The 26171-nt window shown below is 48.9% G+C and overlaps 1 protein-coding gene across 5 annotated transcripts; it reads left to right on the top strand.

The window, feature by feature from the left end:
- LOC111145116 (marker of proliferation Ki-67) lies at positions 1-25467 on the top strand. 5 transcript variants are annotated; one of them, XM_022499772.1, is made up of 16 exons: positions 42-108; positions 492-671; positions 3963-4041; positions 4152-4267; positions 6952-7018; positions 8876-8921; positions 9421-10497; positions 12122-12291; positions 13423-13744; positions 13835-13953; positions 14051-14222; positions 15974-16129; positions 17289-17941; positions 18674-21547; positions 22378-22821; positions 24204-25467. In XM_022499772.1, the coding sequence occupies exons 2-16, from the start codon at positions 580-582 to the stop codon at positions 24267-24269; spliced, it is 6453 nt and encodes a 2150-aa protein (XP_022355480.1). In that variant the 5' UTR covers positions 42-108; positions 492-579; the 3' UTR covers positions 24270-25467. The 5 variants fall into 5 exon arrangements, with proteins under 5 accessions (XP_022355478.1, XP_022355480.1, XP_022355479.1 ...); XM_022499771.1 differs by having other exon boundaries at positions 17289-18169; positions 18536-21547; XM_022499773.1 differs by having other exon boundaries at positions 17289-19624; positions 20717-21547.
- The last annotated feature ends 704 nt before the right edge of the window (positions 25468-26171 follow it).

The raw sequence follows: 26171 nt of genomic DNA, 5'->3' as shown, positions 1-26171 counted from the left end.
GGGCGGTGGACGCCGGCGGGCGAACCTCTGGCTTTTCCTGGTGAGGACTCGGGCTGCGTCTGGCGGAGCGGTGGGCCGGCTGGTGGCGGTGCGGGCGACGGGTCCTGGGTAAGCCGGCGTCGGGGCGCCTCGGCGGGCGAGGGCGGGCGGTGTGCTGGGGGCCCGGGCCGTGGGGACCCCCGGCTCTGCGGGAACCGCGCCTGCAACGCGGCCGGGGCCCTAGCGAGGCGGTCTCGGGAGCCTCGACCTTGATGGACGGCGTCCTGGCCGCGGGTCTTTGGGGGCTACTGGGTGTTGGGGGGCGCTCTGGGGTGCAACGCGGGGCCTGGCTGGGGCTCCCCCAGGGGGCCAAGTAGCGTGTCGGTCGGGGTGGCAGGAGCATGGCGAATTGTACAGGCTGGCCCATTTGGTCACCTACAAGTGAGTAGCTCTTTGTTTTTAGAGTAAACCCCCCCACCCCCTGCCCCACGTTTTGTTTTTGTTTTATTCAGGGACATGTTTCTGCAGGGAGTTTGCTTCAGCAAACCTTTTGATGCCTGACCTTCCTATCCGGATTATACTCAAAGTCTTGTTTAGAAAATGGGTCCCACGGGTCGCCTTGTGACCATCAAAAGGAGTGGGGTGGACGGCCCCCACTTCCCACTGAGCCTCAGCACCTGCTTGTTTGGAAGGTGAGCCCTGCGCAGGATGGGCAATTTAGTTTCGGAGACATTAACATCCTAATCATAGAGTAACACACCAGAAACGCCCTAGGACTGGTTCCCCCCGAATTTGCTGGGACTTTCCTACTTATTGTCAATGTAACATGGCTGTTTATTAGGAAATAGAATTTTGAAAACAATGTTTATATAGTTAGGTATTGTTTTTAATCGAACATGTTTTAAAATTGAGTTGATAAAATCCTTAAATGGAGGAAAATGTAGATAATTCTCAAATCCTGATTCTCTGTAGGCCTTCTTTAGATGACCAGTATGTTCAGCTGAAACCCCTCCAAACCTGGTGTACCTTGGCTGGGGGGGACACTACTGAGCAAAGGAGGGAAGGAGGCTCTGTATTTGACTTGTTGGTTTTTTGGAAAAATGAAAACAGAAGTCCTGCTAGTGCTTTAAGAACTTTCTTCTTCTTGCTGAACCCTAGGCTGAGAACCACGGGCCATTTATGTTTCCACATTGAGCCCAAGCATCTGTTAGACAGAGAGTGCCACTGATGGTAAATATTACGGTCCCTGTGTGACAGGCACACTCCTCCGGGTTTGTGACAAGCGATTTCTTATAAAATGATGATAAGTCACCCTCTCTGTGGAGCCCTGTGAGGTGGGGCCCCGACCATCTTCTACCCATACCCCGTCCCGCCCCCACCGTGTTCTGCCTCACCTCAGACCTTCCGAGCTCATGCTCATCGAGGTGCTTTTGGCCACTTTAAACTCTTATGACTGAAATGTTCTCTCTGTCTCCCTATGTGAGTGACTCCTTTCCAGCTTTCAGATATCCGTTTAAATGTTCCCCAAAGAGAACCCTTCACTGAACATAGCTCTGGTCTTTCCTAACACCACGCAGCGTGATCAGTCTTTGGCTGTGACTCCCACTACTAAGCTGGGCAAGCACAGGGACTGTGTCGTTCATAATTAGGCACGCAGTGCCTGGTGGGGGTCTGGCGAGAGAGAGGTGATCAGTGGCACTCTCTGTCTAACAGATGCGTGGGCTCAGTGTGGAAACATGAATGGCCCGTGGTTCTCAGCCCAGGGTTCATTTGCCCTGCAAGGAGACATCTGGCAAGGTCTGGAGACAATTTTCTATGTCACGGTGTGGGAGGTTGAAGCCAGCAGCATTAGTGAACAGGTCAGGGGTGCTGCTAAGGACCCTACAATGTACAGAACAGCCCACACTGGAAAGAATGTCAACGGTGCTCAGGTTAACAGCCACTGACCCATAGGGATTCTAGTTGGCAGTTTGCAGCCCCCCAAATTCTCAGTTCTAATGACATAGTCTCTCTTTCTCTCTCTTGCCGCAGTATTCTCTTATCTAAAAATCAAATTCTCTTTAGCTGGAAGTAGCTGTTCACTCTCCTTAGCTTCTTTTCTCTTCAAAGGAAAAAGAATAAACATTTTGGTGTCAAATGTCAGTAATTCTGGTGATTCTACAGTAGTGATTAAATATATTTTTATGTGGGATTTTATCATTTAAAACCCATTCAAAAGTGTCATATGACATAGGTAGAAAGAGATATTCTTTTTTTTTGCTTTGTTTGAGAAAAGTACTTCTTAAAAAAGGACGGCGGCAGAATACAGAGACCTCTGCACCAATTACTTGTTTTTTCTTATAGTGAAAGAACGTGTGGGATCCCAGGAGTTAGAGTGGTCCCTGGACAAATGAGCAGCATCTCTAAGTTATTCTAGGAACTAGAGCAACAAAACCCAAAGCCTAAATTTCCAATCAAGAAATTCTTCCCACAACTTAACTTTAGCTTGTCTCGTGGATTCCCACCCCCGTCCCCCTTTAGAGAAAAAGCATGACTTATTCCTGCCAACCAATGTCCCCACTACCAGAAACACCTTAGCACTTAAGTCCTGCGTCACATCTGTCTGCCTGCAAAGCTCACGGATGGAATGAGGCAAATACCCACAAAAACAAACACAGAAACCCGAGAACAAAACCTCAAACAAGAACAAAGTTTTGTCCGAAAGTGCCCGGGCTGGCAAGGTTAGGAGACCATGAGACATAAAACAACCGTGTATCCGAGGCCTGGTTAGTGTTACTCTGTGGGATAACCAGACAGCTTAGACAGACCTCTGTGGCTGACCCATTTCTCTGTAGGGACAGACAGACCTAACACTACTCTCTTCACGGCTACTGACAAACTGCTCTGTCCTTTACAACCTATTTGCCACATGACTGAAACCACTAAACCACGTTTTCCCACGAAGGTTAAGAACACCGTGCAGCCAGGCAGGGACAAGAAACTCAGCACACACTCACAAACTCACACTCACACAAACTGAGTCTGTCAGCCCTCGGGAGTCGACGTCCAGCTCTGCGATTATTTTATACCCCTGTAACTTTTATACACATTCTAGAAAGAGATAGTCCCAGCTGCAGAGCAGTGTATCGAGAACAGAGAGGAGAGTATATAACTGTTCAGACTTACAATAAAGGGAACCCCGGAGACCCAAAGAGACTTCACTAAGGACCATTTGGATTAGTTTGCATGTTGGTTTGGAAATTCCCCCTCTGGTGCTTCCTGCTGATGTTCTTTGTGTGGAAAGTGAAGTTGAATCTAATAATGCGTACTTGTTGATTGCATTCATATTTTTAATAATAGTTTTGTGAATCTGCCCGTTAATACAGCGTTGTTGTAAAGCAATGAAAAGTTCATGGGTCAATGGTATTGACAGTTTGCCAGGCAAAGGGCAGAAATGTATAATTCATTCATCGTTTGAACAACCCCGTGATATAGGTGCTGATGTGATTGTCTGTTTGTATGTGAAGAGACAGGTGTTAGCATAAAATACAGCACCTGTAGCGATGATGAAAACTTTGAACATACATAACGTTACAAAGGAACACACAGAAACCTTTCTTTATGGAAAAAAAGCACAGAGTATCAGAAATCGTTACAGTTCTCCGAACTGATGGAAAGTCCTCCCTTATTTGGGTATTATAAACACAGCCATTTCAGTGAAAGCAATCCAGTTTTTTATTCTAATATTTTCCATTATAATTGTTTTCAAGTACCCAAAGTCTTAAAGATTTAAAATAGTCGCTTACACAATATTTGTCAAAATTATTTGCCAAATGCACAGGTCATCACATCTCCTGACTGATTACCCCTTTCTGCCGTTTCATTTTTGGATCAAACATATGGTCAAATGCTGTTATATTTTGAAGCATTCATGGGATTTGTGTAAAAAAAAAAAAAAAAAAAAGGTTGCGGCAGCCTCAAACTCTCAATTTCTTCCCTCAAAGGGGTATTGAATGTGACATTCGAATCCAGCTCCCTGTGGTGTCAAAGCAGCACTGCAAAATTGAAGTCAGTGGGCAGGAGGTAAGTGGGTGTTTGAAGTCTGTTTTGATGTTTTGTTTTGTTTTTTCCCTTTTATTGCACTTTTTACCTAGTCATCGATTACTTAGTTTCCCCTTTCTTCTACTCTGTAGGCGATACTGTTTAATTTCAGTTCCACCAATCCGACCCAAGTGAACGGGTCTGTCATTGCGGAGCCCGTACACCTTAAGCACGGCGATGTGATCACTATTGTCGATCGATCTTTCAGGTAGGTGAAGGTGAATCTAGTCGCTCTCAGCGCTGATGTTCGGCAGACGTCTGTGACTTTTCTGTGCCGCGGATGACGTCAGAGCGTTTGGAGCGGCCGCTCTCCCCACTGGTTCTCAGTCTGCAGTCACGTGGGCATAGCGGGGATGACACGTGGGGCTCCTGTGACCCCCTTTGAGGATCCGAGCGCGTGCAGCTGGGCCAAAGACGGGTGACCAGGGCCCCCCGGGGTTTTATTTTTGGTGCAGGTGGGGTGAAGCCACATGCATTTTTCAGTTTCTGTTTCATTTTCAAGTTAAAAAACGGTCCTAGGGAAAAGACACAAGGCAAGCTGTCCAGCTCAGCTTATCATGACATGAGCTCCTGGGTGACTGTCACCTCTTGAGGGCTGAACTGTGCCCCATCAGTATCCTTATGTCGAGGTGTTCACCCCCGGCCAGCCAGAATATTACTGTATTGAAGACAGGGTCTTGAAAGAGGTGGTTGAGTTAAAAAGAGGCCATTAGCGTGGGTCCTAATCAATTTGACTGGTGTCCTTGTAAGAAGACGAGCTGAGGACACAGAAGAAGGGCAGCAGGTGCTCAGAGGGACGGCAGCATGAAGGCCGCAGGGACGGCCCTGGCCAGCCCAGGACAGAGGCCTCAGGGAGAGAACAGTCCCGCCGACACCTTGATCTCGGACTTCCAGCCTCCAGAACTGTGAGAGAATATGTTTCTGTGTTGAGGCCACCTGCGTGTGGCATTTTGGATGGCAGTCCTAGCAAACTAACACACCACTCAAGCTGTAGACAGAATATTTCCAGAACCTTCTTCTGGAAAGGTCTTCTAATCACTGCTTCTTTCCCTCACCAAGTAAACCACCCTAGTTGGCTTTTCTGATAACAAAATCTTTGGAGTAGTGCTACGGAAGCATGTGTCTCTAACCGTCTGGTTTCGTCTGTCTTTATTAAACTCTAAATTTGAAATAATGACGTATGTCCTTGCAGCTGACTTCTGCTCCATGCTTGGGAGAGCCAAGCACAGATGTCCGGTTTGTTCTTTCTTGCTGTCAGACTATTTCACCGAAATAAATCCCGGGTATATATACATAATTCGTTCATTCTGGACAGAAGTTTGGGAAATTTCCAGGTTTTGAAGTGAGTCAAGGGCTTGCTTTATGACCAGATGTGGTTAATTTTTTACTAATCTCTCCTGCATGTTTGAAAAGAATATGTGTCCGGTGGCTCCCATAGGTTGAAATCACACGTTGAGGATTTTTTCTTTCTTTCTGTTTTTTTAGTTCTTCTGTTTCTGCGTCTCTCCGTTGAGTGTTGAAACTTAGAATCCTGTCCTAGTGGGTGAAGCTCTGCGGCTTATCTTTCTGAGATACTCTGTACCTTCCCTCCTGCTTTTTTATCAGTAATCACATACTATCCTGGTTTCTGGCACTTGGCTTTCAACTTGTCATAATCCCTAAGGCTCAGGTTGTCTCTTACAACCAGCTCTTAGGTGCGCTTTTCTTTACAATTGGTTTATCTTCTGGATAGATGGATCCTTTCATCATTATAAAGGGTCCTTCATCCCCAGGAGCAATTTTTATCTTGAAGTCTCTTGTTGACGTTGGCGAATGCCCCCTCCAGAATGCCCCCTCCAGCTCGCTCAGGGTTGCTGATGGCTCCACGTGTCCCCTCCCATCCTCCACACTCATCCTGCAGGTGCCTTTGATTGTGCCTCAGATTCCTGGGAGGCAGCGTACACTGGGTCACGTTGGCCATCATGCCGCCAGATGGCACACTGACCTCCTTACTGCCTCCATTCGTCTTGAGCAGATATTTCCTATGTGTTCTGTTGGTCATCTTCTTCCCAGGGCTTCTTGTGAACTTGCCTTCCAGGAAACAGACTTCTAAGCAGGAAGCATTTGATGTGGAATGGAAACCAGGACTTCTTCCCCCAAATGAGATGCCATTCAGATTGGAGGTTAATTGAGATAATTAAATACCTCCAATACAAGAATGGGGAAGGAGGCTTGGGAAGAGGGACATGACCATGAACTCTGAGGCCATGAGAAGTAAGTCCAGACACCCGTCTGTTTCGGATCAGGCCAGCTTACAGAGGCCAAGTTCAGGATACCCACGGTTCTGTGAATTATGTCCGGGGTCTGGTCGAAGGACAGTGTATGCTGTTAAATCTGTCTCCATCTTCAGAAATGTGCCAGTCTTTGTTCAGATGCAGACGCGGTAGTCAGGAAACAGGAGGTCACAGCGTTCCTATACAGGGTGGCTCTGTGGTGACCTTGCAGTAAGGGTGACATCACCAAGTGCCTCAGGCCTCGGCTTCCCCGGTGACCTTCCAAGCCCTCAGATGATTGTGGATATAAACCCGTGGGAATCCAATCGGCTCTCCTGTGCAGGTTTTCACAGAGGAGGTGCTCTGATATTGTTGAAATCACACAGCTTGTCTGCGTTGAGAAGTTAATCTGGGTCCCCACCTCTGACAACACTGTTCCAAAAGAAATTTGAGGTGACCTGTCCAAGTCTTTAGTGTAAAATCTTTTCTAACTCCACCTCTATTTCCACAAATACAGTGAATCTCTTGAATAAAACCTCAAGTTTGTTCCTCGCTGCTTGGACGTGAATGAGATGAGGAGGTTTTCCATCAGTCACAGAGCTGGAGTCTGAATGTGTGTCTGTCCTTCTGTGCATTTCAGGTATGAAAATGAAAGTCAGCAGAATGGAAGCGGGTCAACGGAATGCCCGGGACAAAAACGCAAACAGGTGATGGGGGGTGCAGGGATGATCCAATTGTGGGCTCTGGTTCCTTTGCACGGTACTATGGAATCATTTATATGCACGCAGATGAGTGACATCTCACAAGGGAAGGTGGCTCGCCAGTTAAGAGAGGGACAGACACCTGAGATCTTAAACATACTGAAAAACTTACAACTATTTTTTTTTTTTTTCCTTCACAATGAGAGGACTGAGTCAGTCCTACACTTTGGCCTGAAGGCTCCTGGACTATCTCACGATATGATCTTCTTGCAAACCTTTGGCTAGGACAGCCCATCACATAGAGTTAAAATCTCGGACCTAGATCAGTGGCTCGTGTTGTCTCCCAGTTACTGTGTTCTTCCATCCTTCTGCATCTGAAATGATCACATCAGAGCTGTGAGTCCCAGAGATGCTTCCTGACTTTGATGGAGAGACAACCCTGCCGCCCGAGAGCGTCACTGTGCTGCATCAGTGCCAGAGAATCTTATCACCTGTGTCCATCCAAACAGTGTGGCTCTGTCAGGATGCAGTCCTGGGCCCATCCGCTGAGATTTAGGAAGCTTGCTGAAGCTGGCCACGCTGGTCTTCTGTGACCAGGTTGTAATTCACTGGCTTAAAAAATCCTATCAGATACTATGCCTGAAATTAGCAGATCAACCGAAGATCTCTGCCCCGGCTACATGCTGCTTCCTTCCTAGAGAAAGGACCCTCGTAGTGATCTTGCCCCTCATTGGCTTTGGGGGAAAGCTCGCTTTCGAGGTTCTCTAACCACTTTGTTGGTAGGTGTTAGGGAACCAAGCAAAAAGCTGGACTTGGAGTTAGAAGTGGTCTCAAAGGCCTACCAACTGCTGCTTGTCTGGCCGGTGATAAAGTCAGTGTTGAAACTGAATACTGAGAATGTGTTATCGCCGTTTGACGGTGACTTTTATGTCTGGAATATAATGGTACAAAAATGGGCTTATACGCTCATATTTTGTATATATATTTTAATTTTAATTCATTTTTATTGTTTGGTCCTAAGATCCGTGGCCAACTTCAAGTTGGAAATAAGAAACTGATCCCCCACTTGGCACGTTAGAGAAGCAATGTTTCAGACACCAAGAAATCTGAAATTGATTAGGGAGAAGTGAAATTATTTGCCTTTGGATATACCTTGTGACTTTTTTTCCCCATCGTAATTCAGATGAGATACTTTCCTCCTCTGAAGCAACACTGAACTTTTGTACCTTACGTCCTTGTTATTCTGTGGTTGTTCCTCGCCCCCTAAAAATCTTCTGACAGATTGTGAAGGCAGCTGTGGGGGCCAGGTAGGAGTGTTGGATCTGATTGCTGGGCTCAGAGGGCACGATGCCTGTGATGTGCCGGTTTCACTTTCTCCTAAACATCCGGGCCCTGGTGCACCTGCCGACCCGAGCCCCCAGGCCGAGCGGGGCCCCAGCTCACCGCAGGTCCTGCAGCCTCTTTCTGACAAACCTAAGTATTAAGTCGGTAATTCTGTGCCCTTGGTAGGTTCACAGACGCTGAACATAGGTGATGTTTAATTTTAGCCTCAGTTCTTTCATAGGGTGATGAGAAAGAAGTTTGAGGAAGTTAGCAAAGCTCAGCTGAGGTTCCATTGGAACAGTTTTGAGCTTCAAGTTTGTTTCTTATTCTATCATTATATTTTTTTACAATCAGCTAAGAAATACATGTATTATGAGCACTCACCCCTAAGTGTCTTTGGCTCCTTTCTCAAAGTCTCTAAAATTCCTACAAGAAGAGTTTGGTAAGAAAGGGCATCCAGAGCCAGAACATTTTCATAAACATGACTGTGGGTATTTGAACAAGCACCTAAATCACTGTTTCTATTTTTCCAATTCACAGGATTCTCTGCATCAGGTCTCAAGGTCTAGCTTCTCTTCTGACCCCGGTTAGTAGTTTTTGGTTTTATTCTGGGATCCTGCACGATCAGCTCTCTGTGTAGGGTTAGGGCAAGGAAGAGGTAATGAGAACACCAGCGTTCTACATCTAGGTTCACAGAAGTTAGGAGGTTGTGTTACGTAACACAACAGGCAGGCACCTGAGTTAATTTTTCCTCCCAGAGATGCATGGGGCACAATACTTATTAGAGCGTCCACGTGTAAACTGAACATGGGTGTCAGTTTCATCGAGTAGATAATAGCCGGTGACCCCTCATATTGACCCCTCGTACTGGTTACAGAAGGCCGATGTGATTTATTTGTCTGCATCATAATTCGAGGATCAGAATACTTCTATGATGCATTTTGGCAGTAAGTAGTTTGTGAGCTAAGTGAAAAACTAGATTGCAAGCCCGTTTGAAAAGGTTGTAAAATTTGAATACTGCACAGTGTTAATCACTGAGAAAAATCTTGAACTTTCTGTTTCTTATTTCATAACTCATTGCCAAGATGGGAAAGTTCAAGATTCCAATGCCCGTTCAAAACTCTGTGAAGAAAATGTTTCCGGAAGTCCGCTGATACACGTGAAGAATGGCAAAGCAGCCTCCTCAGATGGTCCCAAAGATCACGCTGCTAGAAAATCCCTTAATGCTGTCCATTCCTCAGAACTTCCTGGAGAGAACTTCAGAAACGCAATGGATCCTACAGCCGGGGATTTTAAGGAAGATTCCAGCGTTGTCTTAGTGAGCTGTCATGGAGAACTGAAGACTTTCCCCTCTGCATGGTGTCCTGAGAATAGTGAAAACCAGGAGTCTCCATTTAGGGAGCTTTACGAGTCAATGAAGGAAGAGTTTGACATGAAATCAGGAAAAGAAAATGTTCCACAGAGTGGGAAAAAGTCGGGGTCGCGGAATCATCGTGCATCAGAGAACGAATGTTCCGGTGAGCTACAAGATGGGACACAAGTCCTGGTCTCACTTAAATCCAGACCCAGGTCGGGTCGATTCACCCCAGTGAAGGCAGACCCTGCTTTGGGAGAACAAGGAATTAGCCAGACAGAGGACAGGAGAAAGGATGAGGAGGCCCTTCAGACTCCCAAGGAGACCACGGGTCCCAGCATACCTCCTAAGGAGATGACAAGAACCAAGACCCTGGTCCATCATTCTCCTCACAATTCCTCACGAAAACGTCGGAGTGAAGACCTGCGTGTTCCCAGCGGAAGTGAACCCGTGAATCTGGCTCAAAGGGAAAGCTTCGGGACAGATAACAAGACATTCACTCCTCGGAAGTTCTTAACCAGAAATCCAACACCCACTAAAGTTGAAAATGCTGTTAATTTTGGAGCAACACCAGAAAAACTCTTCTCCAAGAAGAGGGCGAGTGTTCCCTCCAGTGTGGACGTTCTTGCCACAGAACTGGAAACTCAGACTCACACTGTTTTAGCTCCACTGCCCGTTCAAGTTGAAAGGAAGATTCAGAGCATTTCCATGCACCAGCCTGAGAAAGTGGGCGCCACCGTCGGGCCTTCAAGCTCTGGGTTCCCGGGCCATAGTTCAGTTGATAGCAGCAGCTCTGGTGACTCCATTAGTAAGTTTACTTACCTGTGCATTCATTTTCCCCCACAGGCTCACACCTTCTTTGTATCTAGATAGGAAGTCACGAGACTTTCCTTCCCTCAGTAGCGATGGCTCTGGTGTAGGGGGAGGGTCCTGGAGGCGAGGCGGTCTACTCATGCGACAGCCATATGCACCGTCCACCCTGACAGCCGCGTCCTCACGTCCTGGAGTGTCGGTACCAGGGTCTCTGGGCGGAGTGCTGGTTGTCAGGGAGGAACACCGCCGGGGCCCTTAAGGGGGTCCAACACCATGTTGGGAGTCTCCTGGTGCACCTATGAGAAAATAGGAAGGAGGATAAACCCAATAAGCATAATGGCTTGCTTTTTTTTTTTAAGGTTTATTTTATTTTATTTATTTGAGAGAGAGAGAGCATGGGAGGGGAGAGGTCAGAGGGGGAAGCAGGCTCCCCACTGAGCAGGGAGCCCTATGCGGGACTAGATCTGGGGACTCGGGGATCATGACCTGAGCCGAAGGCAGAGGCTTAACCCACGGAGCCATGCAGGCGCCCAAGCGTAATGGCTTTTCACAAAAGTTGTAATTCTGAACCGTAAGCCGTTGTATCCTATGATACAACGTTGTATCCTATGATCCTATGAGTTTGCTTCCGTAAGTGAAGTCCAGGGAACTCAGTCCTTCGGAAATGTTTAAATATGGGGCGTCTCTCCGGTAATCATACTCTTCTCAGGGTCTCTTTCGAGCAGTTTTTCTGTTTTGTGTTTTGTGTTTTGTTTTTTATACAACTGGGGACTTTGCCCATGGGTTTATGCATCAGGAGCTGTTGTAGGTGTTTTTCGGACATTCACCCTGTTACTCCTTTGAGCAGGCCGCAGGAGTGCCCCCGGGACGGGCGTTCCTGTGATTTCTTTCTTGCAAATAGGGACACTGATAGCCTCATGTCACACAGCGAGTGGCAGAACTGTGACCTCTGGAGGAGGCTTGGCACGTCCCCTGGGCACCCTCCCACACTTCCCAGGGCTCTGAGCGTGTCCTGAAATAGCGAGCTTACTGTCGGGCTCCGTCTGCAGAGGGTCCCTTGGGCGAGGTGCTCGCCTCTCAGAAATGAGACCCATACGCATCTGTCACGATGTCCCCAGGGGTCTCCAAAGAGGCATCACCCAGACAAGGGATTTCTGTCACCTGCTGGTTCACCAGGATGTGCAGTGGGGTTGGGACTCATGATTTGCCGTTTTGAATCACCTGGAGAAGTTGTCAAGTTCATGACTTCTCACTAGGTTGGTCTGGATGAGCCCTGAGTCCATACGTGGTTTCGAAAAAACCTCAGGTCACTGTAGAAACGTCCATCTCTGTCATTGCCCAGTTCCAGCGTGGACGCCACCGGTCCGGATCCCTTTATCAATATACAGGATTTCTCACCCTTTTGTAGAAAGTCTTTGTCCTGTCCAGTTGGGACTTGACATCTTGTTGGGTTGTCCCTGGATCTTCCCTGAGCTCTTGAAGCACTCCAGGCCCTCAGCGTGACAAGGGGACGGCGTGAGGGGGTGTTGGGTGTCAGTGAACTTCACCAGAGGCTTGTCTTTAACAGGAGCCTGAAGCGAGTCTTTCATTCCTGTCCACATTCGTGTTTCCTTCTTTAGATAAGATTGAGGGAACGCCCCTGAAAAGAAGGCGGGTCTCCTTCGGCGGTCGTCTGAAGCCGGAGTTATTTGATGAGAACTTACCTCCTAATACACCTCTCAAGAGAGGAGAGACCCCGAGAAGGTCTCTTGTCAGCCACACTTCAGCTGTCCTGAAGAAAATCATCAAGGTATGTTGGGCAGACAGTCTTCTCACTCATGCCCGTAACACATCCTTTCCAAACTCCCCACCGCCAATACAGTTACTATGAAGACCTTTTTCTTTCTAATCAAAAAGTGAAAATAAAAAAATCAAAAGTTGAGCTCCTTCCCGGGGCTTCGACGTATGACTCTAAGGAGGTTGAACAGGGGCGAGTCCTGGGGTTGCCTTCTGCTGGGCCGTCCTGCCAGCCAGGCTTACGGTGTATCACACGGGGGGTTCAGGAAAACTAGCAATTACAGGGTCACCCTGGTGGCTCCATGGGTTAAATGTCTGCCTTCGACTCAGACCATGAGCTCAAGGTTGTGAGATCGAGCCCCGCGTCCAGCTCCACGCTCAGCTGGGGAGTCTGCTGAAGATTCTGTCTCTCCCTCTGTCCTTCCCCTCCGACTCTCTTTCTCTCTCTCAAAAATAAATAAATAATATCTTAAAAAAAAAAAACCCACTAGCAATTACAAAGAATCTGGAGACATCATGACACATAACCATAAGGCATTTTTGCTTTTCTTTTAGAATTATGAGGTGAAAAGGGAAATCTCGGAGGTCAACCACCTATGATTTTGACCATCAGCTGTGTAGAACTTTGAGTCAGCTACCCTAGGCTGTGTTGTCCTCCTGATTTTAGGCCTGTAGGGCCCCACGGCTCATCCCTGTCAGAGGGCCTGGTCTGTCTTTAATTTCTTTCATACCAAAAGGAGGGTAAGGTATGCCTGGCTCCTTTTCCATTTAATACTGGCTCCCAGAAATGAGCAGCCCTCCTTCCGTGTAGACCGAAGGGGATTAGACACCTACGGATGGTGCTTTTCTCCAGTTCAGATCAGAGCACGCTCATCCCCCAGGAGCTCCCCGGGAGGTTCCTTTCGCCTTTCTACCCGTAACACCCCAACTAAGACTTATCTGTTGTTTTATTCCTGTTTTATTTTTTCTAAAATGAGGGGGAAAGACTCCCATTTCTACCGGGCCCCTGACAGATAGTGGATGAAACACTTTGGTGTCTCAAGATTTAAACAACTGAAATTCTTATTTGAATAGGGTTCTCACGTTCCCTACAGAGATGTTATATCTGTGGTAAGGTTTCTTATGAACATTTAAATCTCGTCAGGAATACCCTCAACCATCAAGAAAAGAAGATTCTTCAGAAATCCGTTTGGAAGTTTGTGCACAAGACCAGCGTAAGGGATCTCCAGCTCGGAATCCGACGAGAACTTCTCCAGTGGCAAATGAGGCCCGCCGTAGGTCGAGCAAGGTACCCTCGGTCTCCAGGGGCAGCGCATCTCCTCATCCCACAGACACTCCCAAGAGGGGAGGCAGGAAGAGTGGCACCTTGCCTTCGAAGAGAGCTTCCATCGATCGGAGCCAACACGAGATCTTGCAGAGGATCTATTCCAGAAGAAGGAGCGGTGCTTCTGAAGCCAATTTAATCGGTGAGTGCTGGGTTGGCAGAGAAGGTCCTCAGGGTCGTTTCCTCAGCAATACGAGTTTGGAAATGTTTCAACACTTTCTCCTTCGTACAGTGGCAAAATCGTGGGCAGACGTCGTAAAACTCGGAGCCAAACAAACACAAGCTAAAGTGGTTAAACATGGCCCCCAGAGGCAGCCCAGCAAAAGGCACAAGAGAACGACCACTCCAAAGGTAGGGGGCGCCCTTTCCCCTCACACTCTTTGGTACGGTTCTGCGGTGTGTGCATTGACGCTTTGACATTTTGCTCATCTTGTTATCTTTTTTCCAGAAGCCTGTTAGCGATATTCACAGTCAATTCAGCACAGGCCATGCCAACTCTCCTTGTACCATAATAATAGGGAAAGCTCACATCGAGAAGGTACACGTGCCCGCTCGGCCCTACAGAATGCTCAACAACCTTGTGTTCAACAAGAAAATAGACTTTAATGAAGATCTTTCAGGTAAATTCCCCCTCCGTGGGAGGATGCGGATAGGGGTGCTACAGTTGTATTTACTGTGAGTGGGTTTGGGGAGGATAAACATTCTAGTCGACCTCCTGGGGTGGTGATGGGCACAAGAGAAGGCTGGATTTGGAGAACAAGAAGGGGTCCCCAATAATCAAAAGGCTCATGAGTCCTGCGGGGAGCAGGTGGGCATGGGAAATGGGTTGCAGCATGAGTGTGGAGAACTGGAAGCTGCTTTGTGCTGAAGAGAACAGGCTTGCCCTTAAAATTGTCCTTTCCCTGCATCTCTACTAACCGATCGCTCCAAAGTTAGAGCCACTGGTTTGGGCCACGTTTCTCTGCTTCATACTTTCCTTCCCTGGCATGAAGCTTAACTGTGTCTTGAAACAAAATCCTGTGAAAAGGTTTCCCTTAAGCAGCAGAAGTGGAATGGGACCTCCTTGTGGTTGTCCTAGGCTAGAACTAAGGCAAGAGCCCAGAGTTTGGGATTTCATGCCACACAGTTTGACCACTGGTTTCTGCCTTGCACATTTTTGGAGGGAGGTGACACTTGACTCCACCGCCCATTACAAGGTTCTTGTTTTTCTTTCCGGGCATATTTTAAGATGGAATCATTGTACTCCTCTGTAGAACCCAAACAAGGGACGCTGTGATTGCGGTCATAGTTGGATCAATGCATTTAGCTTTTAAAAAAACAAACCACAATAATGCAGAACAGTTGCCGGTTTTGATAACATGCTCAATGAGAAAAAGTTTCGAGTATATGCCCCCGATATGCAGACATACGCACATACGTGTGTCCTTATAAATTACGTACGAGTGTAACTAAAATCTGTGTCATGGAGCCTTGAAGATCAATTCTCAAAAATATTTTTAAGATCTAATGAATAGAAATTTATATACTCAGTACCCAGGACAGCGGATTTCCTCAACCTTCCTTCCACACACCTTCCTAGAAAGTCAAACGACTTCCACCCCTTGGTGTGAGTGACTTTCATGACAAAACACCGATCTGTGCTCTGGGGTATTTTACGGAAGGCAGAACTGGGGCAGAGGGCTGAGATTTTTAAGTGAACTGTCTGATCTGAGGGCCCTCAGAACAGGCTCCCCAAACACAATTTGCAAACACACCAGACAGAGCATTTCAACCCATTGATGGCGGAGTGAGAAAAGAGGAAATTCGAGTGAGTGTTTCAGAAAGATGAATCTTCCATCCGAAGAACTGTATGGTTCTTTTCTTCTAGTATGTCAATGCTACGTTTTGGTGTAAAATGAAAACATATTGTCACTTGACAATACTATTCGTGGACAGCCCCATGGACGTCATTTTTTAAAAGTTGGGGATGTTTTATTTGTGCATAAAACCCAGGCCTACATAAGTTAGGATTTTTCAAGGCAGCATGAGGACTCTAGTTTTCCAGATGTCGGGACAGGAGGCATGGGGATCCGGGCTCTGTCTCCAGCCGGTGCTCGGGATCAGGGCAACCGTCGAAGACTGTGCTGTCGACTGCCTTCATTAGATTTTCTCACCAAGAGGAAAGACAAAGAAGAGATACGATTCCAACATCTCATCGCTCTTCCTCAACGAAATGAGTTCATTATTAATGCATGACCCTGTCTCCCAAGAATTCTGGGGAGGGATTCCCTGTACGCGCTCTGCCACTTCCTCTGGTGGGTCTGAGGGCCGGCGTGGCTGATGGCACGGGGAACGATACGCTAATCGCTTCTCCAATATTCTCACATCACAGGGTTAACTGAAATGTTCAAGACTCCAGCCAAAGAGAAGCCACAAACAATGAGCCTATGTCCCAAGGCTTTTTCAAATTCAGAGGACTTCATCGGAAAGGAGTTTGAAGTACCCAATTCGGGAGAAAAACCTCCGCTGTGCACTTCAGTAAATTTTGGTTGGTTTACTGCTTTTCGGTTTTTTTTTTTTTTTCCCTTGCACTTTGATGTTTTCAGTAGGAATTAAAGATTTTTAAAGATTTTTTTTTTTTTTTTGTTTACAACAGATGCTGTATTACTTCTCTACAATAGATACTCCCAAAAAAATACCATTTGTAGCTTCTCAGTTCTGTCATGTTCAGGGGAAATTCCTATTAGCAATTGAACTAATGTTGGTATTTAGTGAGTGGCATAAAAAGGAATAATTTTAATAATTTTTAATAATTGTAATTGATAATTATATTAATAATTTTAATACAGTAGTATAACAATTATAAACAACCTGTGTATACTTCTGCCTTTTTTTTTTTTTTAAACATTTTTACTTATTTATTTATGTGACAGAGGGAGAGACAGCAAGAGAGGGAACACAAGCCAGGGGAATGGGAGAGGAAGAAGCAGGCTTCCGGCAGAGCAGGGAGCCCGATGCAGGGCTTCATCCCAGGACCCTGGGATCATAATCTGAGCTGAAGGCAGACGCTTGACTGAGCCCCCAGGCACCCCAGCTTCTGCCTTCTTTTAATTTAAAGAGGTTGAGCAGCACAGAAGTAGAATGATGTCTCATCACAGTTACGTCAATTTCTCAAACTCAAAATAAGTGTAAATAACGAAAGGGAAAGAGAATGTGCTCACTGTGTGATTATCACTGCTGCTGTTCTCGGTGGCCCATGTGGTGCTGTGAGCCCCTGGTGGGAGAAATAAGCCCATCTTGTGCTCTCAACTGAAAACCGGGTATACTGGGCACCCACCGCCTGTGGGAGAGGGAACAGCTCACCTTAATGGTACCTCCCCCACTGAGAAGCAGGTGTTTCCTGTGCAGTGTGGACCCCAAGCCCACTGAACGGAAGCCATGTTATGGCGTCAGGTGACATAGCTGTTTGCTTCTCATGTTTGAGGAAAAGAATGACCGTGTTCCGGTGCCCAAGATGCGGTGCAGTGCCCTACAGGAGACCCTTCTTAAGGATTTTTTTCCTTATATCTGATCCCTGTAGAATTATCACCTCAGTACGACCCCACTGTTGGTCACCAGATAACATTGTTATGATAAACATAAAATACCAGATCGGCACAATGTGGGGAAGAGAATCTATTTCTCATGTGTGTTTTTGTTTCCTATAGGAGAAAATGTATTCCACATGACTCAGAGTAAACTGCAAGAGCCATCCGATCACAGTCCTGCCAGCCCTGCCCTCAGAAGACCGGCTATTAGAGTAAACACAAACATTAAGAAGACTCCAGGGTCAGAGGCAGAGCCTCTGAAGGTGACGTCAAGTGCAAACAGGTTTCGAAGGTCCACGGAGCTCGGAAACACACAGATGCCAGGTTCAGGGCACAGCGACGAAGAAGCAAACACAGACACTGCTGAGAACATGTCAGGGCGACGTCTGAGGAAAACTCCACAGCGAGGACAGAAACCAGAGGGAGCGACTGAGGAACGAGAGAGCTGTTTTGACACATGTGAGAAAGCTATCAAATCAGAAGGTAGTTCTGAAAAGATGGTGGCTATGAGGAGATCGAGAAGATATTCAGAGCAAAGATGGGATCCAATAGCCAACCTGACCACCCTCAAGAAACAGCAGGACACAGAACCCAAGGAAGACCTGGGGGGCATCCAAAATCTCCCCCAAACCCCCACTCATGCCCAGGAACCAATGGACGTGGGAAACAAAACCACAGAAAAGTGCAAGAAATCTTCAAAACTAGAACTAGTTGGCGTGCAAGCCAGGATGAACATAGAGCTGAAGACCCCTCCCCAGAAAGTGGACCTAGAGGAAGAGCCCTCAGCTCTCAGGAAGTCCATGCAAATGCCAGGGGAAAACATCCCTGTGCCCGGAGAACCAGAAGATGGTGATGAAGACATCAAATTGTTTAACAGAACCCCAAAGCAGGAAGTGCACTCTGCAGAAAATGTCACTGGAAGCAAGAGGCGGTCACGAACCTCCAAGAGAGATGCCCCGTCCTTAGAAGACCTGGCTGGCCTCAGGGAGCTCTTCCAAACTCCAAACCACACAGAAAAACCAAGGACTGACAGCAAAACCACCAAAGTCCCCTGCAAATCTCCACTAGCAGATCCAGTCAACACACCAACAAGTAGAAAGAGGCAGCTCGAGACCCCTCCCAAGAAAGTGGACCTAGAGAAGGAGCCCTCAGCTCTCAGGAGGCCCACCCGAACACCAAGGAAAGCCATGCCCTCACACAGAGAACCAGGAGGTGCTGATGAAGACATCCGCTTGTTCAAGGAAACTCTGAAGCAGAAAATGACCCCTGCAGAAAATGTCACTGGAAGCAAGAGGCGGTCAAGAACACCCAAGAAAATGGTCCATTCCTTAGAAGAACTGGCGGGCCTCAAAGAGCTCTTCCAAACCCCAGAGCACACCCAGGACCCAGTGACTGATGACAGAACCACCACACTCCCCTGCAAATTGCCACTAGCAGATCGAGTCAACACACCAACAAGTAGAAGAAGGCAGCTCAAGACCCCTCCCCAGAAAGTGGACATAGAGGAAGAGCCCTCAGCTCTCAGGAAGTCCACCCAAATGTCAGGGGAAAGTGTGCCCTTATACAAAGAACCAGGAGATGGTGATGAAGACGTCAGATTGTTTAAGAGAAGTCCAAAGCAGAAAGTGCACTCCTCAGAAAATGTAACTGGGAGCAAGAGGCGGTCAAGAACACCCAAGAAAATGGTCCAGTCCTTAGAAGACCTGGCTGGCCTCAGAGAGCTCTTCCAAACACCAAACCACACAGATAAACCAATGACTAATGACAAAACCACCAAAGTCCCCTGCAAATCTCCACTAGCAGATCCAGTCAACACACTAACAAGTAAAAGGAGGCAGCTCAAGACCCCTCCCCTGAAAGGAGACCTAGAGAAAGATCTCAGGAAGCCCACCCAGACACCTGGGGAAAGCACACACTCACACGGAGAACCAGGAAGTGGTGATGAAGACATCAAATTGTTCAAGGAAACCCCAAAGCAGAAGATGACCCCTGCAGAAAACGTAACTGGCAGCAAGAGGCGGTCGAGAACACCCAAGAGAAATGCCCCGTCGTTAGAAGACCTGGCTGGTCTCAGGGAGCTCTTCCAAACACCAAACCACACAGATAAACCAATGGCTGATGACAAAACCACCACAGTCCCCGGCAAATCTCCACTAGCAGAACCAGTCAGCACACCAACAAGTAGGAGGCGTCAGTTCGAGACCCCTCCCCAGAAAGTGGACCTAGAAAAGGAGCCCTCAGCTCTCAGCATGCCCACCCGAGCGCCAGGGGAAAGCATTCCTTCACACGGAGAACCAGGAGGCGGTGATGAAGACATCAAACTGCTTAACAGAACCCCGAAGCAGGAAGTGCACTCTGCAGAAAATGTCACTGGAAGCAAGAGGCAGTCACGAACCTCCAAGAGAGATGCCCCGTCCTTAGAAGACCTGGCTGGCCTCAGGGAGCTCTTCCAAACTCCAAACCACACAGAAAAACTAATGGCTGATGACAACACCACCACAGTCCCCCGCAAATCTCCACTAGCAGATCCAGTCAGCACACCAATGAGCAAAAGGAGGCGGCTCAGGACCCTTCCCCAGAAAGTGGATCTAGAGGAAGAGCCCTCAGCTCTCAGGAAGTCCACCCGAACTCTAGGGGAAAGTGGGCCCTCACACAGAGAACCAGGAGGTGGTGATGAAGACATCAGGTTGTCTAAGGAAACTCCAAGGAAGAAGCTAGACCGCGTAGAAAACGTAAGCAGAAGCAAGAAGGGGATAAGAACGGGTAAGGAAAAGGCCCAATTCCTAGAAGACCTGGTCGGTTTTAAAGAGCTCTTCCAAACCCCAGAGCACACCCGGGAACCAACAGCTCTTGTCAAAAGCACAGTAACGCCGGGCAGATCTCCTCTGGCAGAAACGGTCAACACAGCACCCCAGAGGAAGACGTGTCGGAAGATGCCTCAGGGGACGGCGGACTCCGAGAGAGAGCTCGCACCTCTCGGGGAGCCCATCCAAACGCCAGCGGAAGCCACACGCGCACACGGAGAGCCGGGAGGCGGTGAAGAAGTCATCCGCTTCTTCAAGGAAACCCCAAAGCAGAAGATGAACCCTGCCGAAAATGTCACCGGAAGCAAGAGGCGGTCCAGAACACCCAAGAGAAATGCCCCGTCCTTAGAAGACCTGGCTGGCCTCAGGGAGCTCTTCCGAAGCCCAGAGCGCCCCAAGCACCCAGTGACTGACGACAAAACCACAGTCCCCTGCAAGTCGCCACTAGCAGACCCAGTCCACAAGCCAATGAGTAGAAGGAGGCGACTCAAGACCTCTCCCCAGAAAGTGGACATAAAGCAAGAGCCGTCAGCTCCCAGGAAGTCCACCCGAACGCGGGGGGCAAAGGCGCACTCGGGCAGAGAAGCGGGAGGCCCTGCGGAAGACATCGAGCTGCTGGGTGAGACTGTGAAGCGGGAAGCGCGTTCTGCAGAGAATGGAGCCGGAAGCAAGAGGGGGTCAAGAACACGCAAGGGAAATGCCCCGTCCTTAGACCTGGCCGGCCGCAGGGAGCTCTCCCAAACCCCAGAGCACACCCAGGACCCAGTGACTGACGACCCAACCGCCACAGTCTCTGGCAAATCGCCACTAGCAGATCCAGTCCACAGGCCAGCAAGTAGAAGGAGGCAAGTCAAGACCCTTCCCCGGCAGGCAGGCGTGGGGCGAGAGCCGTCAGCTCTGCGGATGTCCCCCCGACGGCGGCGGCCAAGTGCGGTCTCCGGCCGAGAACCCGCCGGTCGCGACGGAGACGTCAGATGCGTGAATGACACCGCAGAGCAGACCCTGAGCCCTGCAGCGAACGGAACGCTCCGGAAAAGTCGGCTAAGAGCACCTAAGGAGAAGGCCCCGCCCCTGGAAGACCTGGCCAGTTCCCCGGAGCCATCCCCGCTGCCGGATCCCAGCGAGGAAGCGGGAGAGGACGCAGGTGGCGGTAGGGCCGCTCCCGTGCACCCTCCGGGCGGGAGGAAAGCTGTGAGCGTTCCTCAGAGAAGCCTCAGGTTCCGTCGGGCCACAGCGGAGGAAGACCCGGGGCACGGGAGAGAGCCGGTCGGGTCTGGGAGGGAAGGCGGCGCTTCCCTGCCCTCCAAGAGGGAAGGAGGAACCAAGGAAGCTTCGACGGGAACAAAGAGGCTGCGCTCTGCGACCCCTGCCCAGGACGCGACGGAGGAGAAGCCGCCCCAGAAGAGGAGGAGGGCAGCTCCCCGCGAGGACTGTGACCCACCTGAACCCCTGACAGTGAAGAAGAGGCTGAGGGTCGTGGCAGAGCAGATGCAACTCCCGGGAGACCCGCCAAGGAGCAGCAGGGAGGCTACGCCGAGGGCAGGAGAAGCGGCGGGCATGACCCCGAGCCATCAGGTGATGCTGGGGCACGTGTCATCTTGGACGGGTGCTCTCGGGGCTAATGTCTGGTGTCCTCTGTTCACGGCTTGAAGGTGCAGATGAGTATCTTTTCCCAAAGGGGTCTGCATTCCACACTGAGTATCTGCAGACTGAGGTAAAGGATCCTTTGGGGACATACAGAGAGAATAGACGAATTGGGGAGAAAAACTGGTCAAAATTGTCACAGCGAATTTTGACAAGTTTCTCGGAACCTGGCTGAGTTATGCTTCTCTGCAGACGTGGGAAAGGTGCTGAGAGAAGGTGGCAGCTCAGTCCCGTGTTGCCGCTCCAGAACCCCCAGGCAGGAGCCCTGGGTCGGGGTGGTGTCTGCCCCAGGCTTTACTCGGTTAGACGATCCTGCGTGGGGATTTGCGCCCTGAGAACAGCCTACCTGTCGGGTTTGTGAGGCGGGGGGGGACACTCCCGCATGGAGCGAAGCTCGTAAATTCGGTTCCAGAAATTGCGATTCCCCCGTCCTGCTCCAGCAACGGTTGGTAAAGGACTGGGAAATCGTTTACAGCTCGAAAAGGGGGCACTTTTCTAGAATGCGCTGTCAGTGCTTGTTTTAATCCAATTTGACATGTACGACACTCAGATACAGTGATAGAAACTGAGGCCGACTTCCTTACTCAGTTTACCAGTGGAGAGGATTTCTTGTTGGGACGAAGTGCTTCCTGGCATCTTCTAAGACAACCGTTAACATTTCAGGCAGATTCTTAGCTCACTTTGAGTGTCTCTCTCCATGCTGAATTGTGAGAATTGCATTACTCATGAGTGGCACGTTGCGGATGTCTTGTCATTTTTAGGGAAGGTCCCTGCGCTCTAGACGTCCAAATAAAACCGAGGCAGAAGAGACAAGACCCGAGCCTGTTGTAACAGCGACAGAAAAGCCGAAAACAAAAAGAAGTGACAAGAAGCCCTTGAAGACGTCCCAAGAGACAGCATTACAAAGCCCAGAAGACGGGGCCAAGCATGCGGCATCTGGGAGCAAAGCCCGGGAAAGCAGAATGTGTCTGAGGTCTGCGAGACCCACTAAGATGCCCTCGCCGGACGTAGCCCAGGAGAAGCAAAGGGAGAAAAGAGTGGGTGTCCAGGAGAAGAAGCAGGAGGAAGAAGTAAGGCAACCTTCAGACCCCATGCGTTTGAGATCTAGAAAAATCACAGTCCCTCCTGGAGGAAAGACTTTGGAGAGTGAACCCCAGCAGAGGGTAACTCGGAATGCCAAGAGATGCGCTGAAAATATAAAAAAGGCAAGTAATTTACTGTTTTCCTTTTTATTTTTTTTATGAGCAACGAGTATCGTAATCTAATTTTTGCCCCATGTGCAAAAGCAAGGAAATATAACACATTGTCGGCTCCTAGTTATACTACTGTAGGAAGCATAAGTCTAAACCGTGTATTTTGTCGGCACTGTATTCAGCTGTCTCTGTCTTGGGAATTCTACTTCCGGTAGAAACTTGACCTTGTGAAGTCACCATCCAGGAAGAGCAAGGAATGTAGGTAGTCAGTACTTTCTGGCTGCATACAACATACTGAGTAAGAAAATTCTAGATAGCGGTCTTCAGTCTCCCCGTTAGTTCAGCACAACTTCCTAAAGCAGAAAGACGGTCCTGTCCAGTTTCCTCAGGAGTTCCTGTGGAAAAAGCTAGAAGGGAGGGAAGCTAGGTGTTTACACGGCAAGTGGTACGCCAGGCCTGCTCATGTCCTGTCACCTTGAGCGGCACGTAAGCCATCTGCCGCTGGAATAAATCCACAGCAAGATTAAATTCAGTCCGTGTTCTTCTGGGGAATACTCGATTTTCTTAGTTTAAAAGAAGGGGGGTCGGCAGCTCCCTAGTGCTATAAATTTCTCAGCATGTATTTCGAGCCTAGAGGCCAGTGCTGTGGGCCACAGCTCTGTTCCAACATCTGGTTTGGTGTTGGCCGTGAAGGCAGAAGGGATCTGTTTCCTGCGTGCCAGAATGGGGGTGATGGCACTGTCCGGGGTGTCTTTGGGCTCCCCTGCCCCCTTTTAAGCTGTGAGGGAGCAGGGACAGGGCAGGTGATCAAGATCACTTGGTGCGGTCACTGGTGGGGACTGCCTCTGGTGGGCTGTTGGGTTGGGGGAGGGGCAGAAGCAGACGCCCCCCTGGTTCTGAGAAAGAAGATGGTCTCCTGCGTTATCTGACTGTCCAGAGGGATGAGCCTCCTCCGGGTTCCTGGGACAGGCCCAGCAGGGTACCACCCCCATCGAGTATGGACAGATTGTGCACTTCACACGTGGGTTATTTGAGAAGACCCAAAACGTCCTGTCCTGTTTATATATTTGAATTCACTTTTTTGAGTGGTATTTTTTAATTAGTGAAAAAAATGCATATATTTATGTAGAAGTTTTCTTTTTTTATTATGTATTAACTTAAAAGTAAGTTACAAAGCTTCCTATTTAAATTTAAAGAAACAAATAGTAACAACATTTTAAAAAACCAAAGTGCCTTTCACATGACACATCTCAAAACTCATTTCCAACCTTAAAATTAATTTCCTCAAACTAAAAGCCTGCATCACACCTATTAAGGATTTGGGTTTTCGCAGAGTTGGTCATGAAAAATTGTTCTTTTCAATTACTTAAGAGCTCTATTTTCTTCCCAAACAGGATGATGACAATGTGTGTATCAAGAAATTAAGAACCAGAAGTCGTCAGGACAATGAAGATATTTAGCTGAGAAGTTGAAAAGGGAAAAAAAACTAATAAGTGCAGTCTAGTGATATATTCTAGTATGATATTTGGGTAAATTTGAAAGGGAATTTTGTAAATAATGCTATTCGGGTGTTTAAGGAAAGAATTTTCTCTTTCCGAGTGGTCTATTCATAAAGGCCACATGGAGGTCACGAAGAGGACTGTTGGTCTCATAAAGTGACAAAAATATCAAACTTGGCTTGGGGACGGGTGGGGGCGGGGATTGGGACTCAGAATAATGCAGTGAAATGAAGCCGTGACATTTGTCACCCCCGTCAGTCCTTATCGGCCCCATGCGCCAGCACTTGCCCCCGCTGCTCTGTAAATGCTTTCTGTTGGCCCGCGTCCCGCATCAGAATGTGAAAGCAGAGGCTTCTGTCCCTAGTCCCCAGCCCTGGGCAGGCACTCAGGAAACGCAAATGAACGGGCCGATGAACAAACTCCTCGGCTATTTTTTTACCGGGGCGGGGGTTGGGGGGGGGCACACTGGGTCCACTCACAAGGGCTGTTGGTCCCTTGTATGGGACAGTCCCATTCTCAGGGTTCTCGCCATGGAAGGGAACACGCGTGGGGCCTGGAGGAGGCTGGTGGCCCCAGCTGCAGGGTGTAGGGGTCACTGGTGTCTTACATTTTCCGCTTCAAGCATCTCTCTCTGACCTGGGACTGCTCACATCTGAGAAGGCACCCAGCGCTGAGTCCCAGGGCCGTGGGCCAGGGTGCCCCTCAGCTCTGAATGGCCATAGCTCTCCTAGCTTTTCACATTTTCCTCATGTTTTCTGAGCTCTCCTGAACCTGCGCCCACCAGCGCTTTCTCTGACTGCCCCTGCTGGCCGCCTTCCTTCCCAGCACGCCCCCTTGTTCAGGAAATAACCAAAACCCTCTTCCAAAAGAAGGACTGTGATTCCCGCGCCGTCTACGCGAGCCACGGCCCCTTTGGTCTCAGACCCAGACGGCCACGTGCCGGGCATCTCCACCTCCACATTCCACTGTCCTGTTCCTCTCGTGTTCCCTGGATGAGAAGACAGCACACCGTCCCTCTGGTGCCCTGTCCAACCAGGTCGAAGTGGGGTTGGAAGACCAGGTAGGGGAGCTGTCCCCTACAGCGTCCCCGTCTGTCCACTCTGACACCATTGTGTCTGGCGTGGAGCCAGGTGCTCGTAATAAATGTCTGCTGAATGAATGCCTCAGTCTAGGCGCTTCTCTGGGTCCACGGATGTTGCCCTTGCCTACCCAGCTGCCATGATCACGTTCCGAAGAGCATTGTCGGGGGTCACACGGTTGGGGGGAGCTGGGGGGAGGGCGCTCCGGAAGGCTCCGCGGGGCGGGTGGTGGCTGAGCCGGGCCAGAGGGTGGGGGATCTTGGGCAGCAGCAGAAGGGGCAGGGGAGTTGAGGAAGCGCAGCCCTGAGGAGAAGCTCTTTATTTGAATGTGCGAGTCACGAGTGTGTCCTTGTGGCAGCAAAATACAAGAAAACGTAAAATAATGGGATTTTTCTATGATTAAGCTGTTCTGCCAGTACTCCAGATTCCGTAGTAATTATGAACCTTGCATAGAGAAAATTTTCAATTAGCCACATGCCTGGGGAATGGGACGTACTGGTTAATTAAAAAACCCTTTAGGGTTCAGTTCTAACCAAAATCTCACTGCGGTACACCGGCTCATCCCCTCGCCTCTGTGACGGTGCAGTGTTTCGAGAGCACAGGGCGGCTCTCATCTTTGAGGCCTATAGATGCTGGCTTAGGAAAGCTCCTTGGAGCCAGTGTTTGACAACGCCCGTCCGAGGACACACGTTTCACTTGGCCTTTTGGGGGACAGCATCAGACAGCTGGTAACCAACCAGGCCAACTTCCTGCCTGAGAACAGGGTGGGAGACAGAAGTACCTA

This window comes from Enhydra lutris, unplaced genomic scaffold, assembly GCF_002288905.1.
Source record: "Enhydra lutris kenyoni isolate GAN:26980312 unplaced genomic scaffold, ASM228890v2 scaffoldscaffold12, whole genome shotgun sequence".
Classification (NCBI taxonomy): domain Eukaryota; kingdom Metazoa; phylum Chordata; class Mammalia; order Carnivora; family Mustelidae; genus Enhydra; species Enhydra lutris.
Note: the sequence above shows the minus strand (reverse complement) of the source record. Positions and strands in the feature narration are given on the sequence as shown.

Bases quoted from the DNA above. Each gene is read 5' to 3' on its own strand.
- LOC111145116 (XM_022499770.1), top strand. From the start codon at position 580: ATGGGTCCCACGGGTCGCCTTGTGACCATCAAAAGGAGTGGGGTGGAC. The intron at 13,954-14,050 runs GTAGGGGGCGCC...TCTTTTTTCCAG, and splicing joins AGAGAACGACCACTCCAAAG to AAGCCTGTTAGCGATATTCA. The intron at 21,548-22,377 runs GTGATGCTGGGG...TGTCATTTTTAG, and splicing joins GCATGACCCCGAGCCATCAG to GGAAGGTCCCTGCGCTCTAG.